We start from the raw sequence: 4,370 nt of genomic DNA on the forward strand, positions 1-4,370 counted from the left end.
TTAATCTTTTATGTAAGACTTGTTATTTGAATCTTTAAGTTGATTTGTTATTTGAAGCTTGGAGATATAACTTTGTGTGATTTTTGAGTTTTAAGTTTTCAGGTTTTGAGCAATTGGAAGCTTAGGTTTTTTTTGAGTAATTTTATGATCATTTTCGTGGCAAATATTTGTTGTACACTTTAACCTTTTTTTTTTTGGGAGTTTTTGATGTTTGTTTCTAAGTTGGGGGCTCCTCTTTTGGTGCGTCACAGACAGAGAGAGAGACACAGAGACATATATATATTATATATATATGTATCAGTATGTATGTTATGTGTTGAAATCGTCAAGACTGCAGATTATGGCGCTGCGAAGCTACTCTTGGTGACCGTTTTGTTCCTACAGGGGCCAATCCAATCCAATCCAATCCAATCCATAGCCAACAACAGATCCCCTCGCCTTTCATATCTGTTGTTCACCATGGAACCTTCATCTCCTCCTCCTCCTCCTCTTTCTTCTCCTTCTTCTCCGTTTGATGGTCATCATGGAAAGCTTCGTGTAGCAGGGAATGAACACCATCTTCACTATCATCATCATAAGCATGAAGAAGAAGAAGAAGAAGAAGAAGAAGAAGAAGAAGAAGAAGAAGAAAAACAGAAACATCTTCATCTTCATGACCATGGAGCAGAAGTAAACAGAATAGAAGAAGAAGAAGAAGAAGAAGAAGAAGAAGAAGAAGAAGAAGAAAAGCAGAAGAAACAACAACCAATCTTCTTCTCTCGACATTACTCATTCCAGGAGAATCTTCATCCACAACAACAAGACCATCGCCATCACCATCATCACAACCACCACTACCCACACCAACAACAACAGCAGCAGCAGCAGCAGCAACAACACACCTTCTCTCGCCATGCTTCCTTTAATCTGCCTCCAAAAAGTAAACCCTTCGGATTTGCAATTTCCCCTGTTCCTCCCCCTCCTCCTTCTTTTCCGTCCTTTTCCTTTTCCTCTTCTTCCTCTTCCTCCCCCTCTCCTTCGATTTCTCGAATGTCTTCTTTCCAAGATCCAAAATCTCGGAGGGCACTGAATCGCATTGTTTCCATTGATCGGCACCGAGCTCCTGAAGTCTTCAGCTCCCAAGAAGACGTTTGGAAAGGTCAGTTTGTGTCCACTCATTCCAATATTAACCAAGAGAAAGAAGAGAAGGAAGAAAAAAAGAGGATTTTAGGCAAACATAATTCGCCCAAATTTTCAACCTCAACTTGGAGGAGCTTGGCTCTTTCAACTTTAAGGTCTGGCAAAAGAAGTGGCCCGCGGAAGCTTCTCATGCTTATCTTTCTCAACTTTACATATTCCTTTGTGGAACTTTTCTTAGGTCTTCTTTCTGGACGAATTGGTAAGTTTTCTGCTTTATTCCATTATTTCAAGTAGATCTTACCCATGATTTCAACATGAGTCAGTCTGTAGTTAAAAGCAAGTTTACTCCACTACTGTGAGTTAATTCTCAAACAATGAGTAAGAACTAGGAGATTGGCAAATCATGCAACTTTATGGGAATGCAAATCATATGTAGTTTGTGAGGTGGATGAAAATATAGTATCTTATCGAAATGCTCATTGACAGAAACATGATTCCTTTTGCAGGCTTGGTGTCAGACGCCTTCCATTTGACTTTTGGTTGTGGACTCCTGTCATTTTCTTTCATTGCAATGCTCTTCACAAAAAGATTTCCAGATGAAGCCTATACTTATGGGTAAGCTAAACTTTTGTGGCCTTTTTGTTGTCATACTTGATTTTCTTGAATGAAGTAATTCGAGCAAGAATCAAGATTGAAATTTAATTGTATAAATTTCCATGGGTCTCTTGCACATTAGTTATTATGGGGAGTTACTGCTAGACAATGTGACATGTGATATCCTTATGATTTATTGTATCTAGAAGATATGGAGAATTCGTTATCAATTATCTTTGATCTCCATGCAAGTATGAAGTACGATATTAATATAATTGAATTGTATATTTTTCAAAGAATGAATTTGTTGGAAAAGTGTATGGTCAATTTCTTGACTGGCCAGTATTTGAATAGTCTGTTGGATATTACCTAGATTGTGTGTCACATACTGTGTTGCACATGGTTATTTGAACAAAAGGTTGCTTGTGGACATAATTATATGCATCTTGTTGACAAATTCTGCCCATCACTCTCCCGAGAAGCAATAGGAATTCAGAATAAGTAGAGTTCACTTGATATGAATGTTGATATATGAGCCTCAGCTATCCATGAGCACTGATGATGACGGTCGGTGCTATGGAAAAGTTTTGCGTTGTAAAAATCTATGCTTCTTGAGATGTATTTCTTGTGTAGTGTAGGTTTTTGTTTTTAAGATGAGAATATCTAGATATTATGACTGTCTCAGTCTCAGATACTCTGATCTTTATAGTGGGTGTTTGATTTGCAGAATCCTATAGAACTTGTGCAACAATATGAATGCTTGCTTTCTTAGGTAGAGAGTAGAGCCTATTATGCTTTGGACTTGACACTAATTTTGATTTGCATTCAGGTATAAACGGCTGGAGGTTCTGGCAGCATTCACAAATGCTGTAAGTATCTAACAGTCAGGTTTACGGCATGCTTGCGGTGTGATTCTATGAGTGAGGCGATAAATAATAATATTTGTGGTTCTTCTGGATAGACAGCTCTTTCTGCTTTTCCTTTCGTTTTCTCTTGCTGTTGAAGCCCTGCATGCTTTTGTTCACGATGAGTCGGTGCACAAGTAAGACAAGTCGTAGCATTTTGTTTTCTATATTAAAATATTATGATAAATGATTTGATTGGATGTGGCATCAAAAGGTTGAGAATGAGGTATTTGAGGTTTTGTACAGACACTACCTGATTGTATCAGCAGTAACGAATCTTTTTGTTAACCTTGTGGGAGTATGGTTTTTTCGTGGCTATGCAAGAATCCGGATAGGTATGAAATATTTTAGCAATGATTTTGACTATTAAAGCTTTTGTTTTGTTTGCGAAATCAGAAGAAAACATTGTCTATTTATGATGAGCATTTTAGATAGGTAAAAATAAGTTATGGGTTCTACAGTACTGAGTGTTCAACCGCTACATTCTGTATGGATGTAGCTGGGTTTGTAGGGTTGTCTGGTGGAGACTAGAACATCATGTATTTAACCTTACGTTTGTCTAGAAGGGGGAGGCAGGGAGAAGTAACTCTTCCTGATGTGAGTGATGCAAATAAATAAGAATGTGCATTACATTGAAAAAGAGAGAGGTGGAATCATAATCTTCGTGATTTCTAATGTGCAGCATACCGAAAGGCCGAGGATATGAATTATCATTCGATTTTTCTCCATGTGCTATCTGATTCCATCCGAAGGTAGGAACTTTTATATTTAGTGAATGACTTGGGGAATTACATGTCTTTGAAATTTCTTTGCAATATTTAGGATGCACATGCTTGCACATGCTTGCAATTTAGGATCTATTTTACAGGATAACTGCATGGATCTTCAAAGTAATTCTAACAGCAGTCCATGAAAAATTGATATTATATAATATGCGAAGAAATATAAAATTTTCATGTGTTTTTATGTTCTATTATATATTAAACACATGAATCTGTTTAAACAATAAAAGAATCCAATTTCATATCGTATATCATCTGATGTTTCATTTTGATAAAATATTAAACCAAGTACTTTCTGGCTTTAACTTGTTGCTGTATTGCACTCATGAATTCACATTTAATTTCTATATTGTATAAATACTTTAAATGAGATCTGGTCTGTGTTTTGTATATACCTTTCTTCAGTGCAGGATTGATACTTGCATCGTGGCTGTTAACTCTAGGGTAAGCATCGACTTTCATTGTTTTTTTCTCTTCACAATTTATTCTCTACGGTAAGCAACCTTATTGACATGTAAGCGAGTTCATGTAATTGTTTCTTCACTTGTTTGGTATAATTAAGGTTTGTATGGACGCTGCTTCTTTGTGGTTAATGATTTTGAAGCATGATAGTTTCAAGGACTTCGCATGCATGATATACACCAAGTGTAGAAATCAGATAAGACACTATTATTCAGGATTGGGGAGGTATGAAATAGCTTGTTATAACATGGGTTTATCATGTTTTGGCTTGATATACACCAAGTGTAGAAATCAAATAAGACACTATTATTCAGGATTGGTGAGGTATGAAATAGCTTGTTATAACATGGGTTTATCATGTTTTGGCTGTCAAACGACCTCCAGTGCGCGAGACATGTGGCAGATAATAGAACAGAGAGAAGATAGAATAGAAGAAGCAAGAGCAATGAAGATGTGGCTAGTTTTAGATAGAACCAAGTACACGCAATAGGTCATGTTGACCTTCTTG

At 36.7% G+C, this 4,370-nt stretch overlaps 1 protein-coding gene across 3 annotated transcripts; it reads left to right on the top strand.

Moving 5' to 3' along the window:
• Positions 1 to 355: 355 nt before the first annotated feature.
• On the top strand, positions 356 to 4,026 carry LOC147847377 (uncharacterized). Of its 3 annotated transcripts, XR_015532331.1 has the most exons (8): positions 387 to 1,378; positions 1,626 to 1,734; positions 2,543 to 2,582; positions 2,679 to 2,755; positions 2,865 to 2,953; positions 3,118 to 3,215; positions 3,301 to 3,370; positions 3,806 to 3,859. XR_015532331.1 is itself a non-coding variant. In XM_087339269.1 (7 exons), the coding sequence occupies exons 1-7, from the start codon at positions 460 to 462 to the stop codon at positions 3,846 to 3,848; spliced, it is 1,347 nt and encodes a 448-aa protein (XP_087195395.1). In that variant the 5' UTR covers positions 394 to 459; the 3' UTR covers positions 3,849 to 4,026. The 3 variants fall into 3 exon arrangements, 1 of the variants encoding a protein (XP_087195395.1); XM_087339269.1 differs by lacking the exon at positions 3,118 to 3,215 and having other exon boundaries at positions 394 to 1,378; positions 3,806 to 4,026; XR_015532332.1 differs by lacking the exons at positions 3,118 to 3,215; positions 3,806 to 3,859 and having other exon boundaries at positions 356 to 1,378; positions 2,675 to 2,755; positions 3,301 to 3,341.
• Positions 4,027 to 4,370: the final 344 nt, after the last annotated feature.

The sequence above is a fragment of the Azolla caroliniana genome, unplaced genomic scaffold (assembly GCF_043228905.1).
Source record: "Azolla caroliniana isolate FFs.n. ecotype wild unplaced genomic scaffold, voAzoCaro1.0.p SCAF_1103, whole genome shotgun sequence".
Classification (NCBI taxonomy): Eukaryota; Viridiplantae; Streptophyta; class Polypodiopsida; order Salviniales; family Salviniaceae; genus Azolla; species Azolla caroliniana.

Excerpts from the sequence above, each read along its gene's own strand:
- LOC147847377 (XM_087339269.1), top strand. The coding sequence starts at position 460 with ATGGAACCTTCATCTCCTCCTCCTCCTCCTCTTTCTTCTCCTTCTTCT. Across the intron at positions 2,756-2,864 it reads CACGATGAGTCGGTGCACAA|ACACTACCTGATTGTATCAG; the intron begins GTAAGACAAGTC and ends GGTTTTGTACAG. Across the intron at positions 2,954-3,300 it reads CTATGCAAGAATCCGGATAG|CATACCGAAAGGCCGAGGAT; the intron begins GTATGAAATATT and ends TCTAATGTGCAG.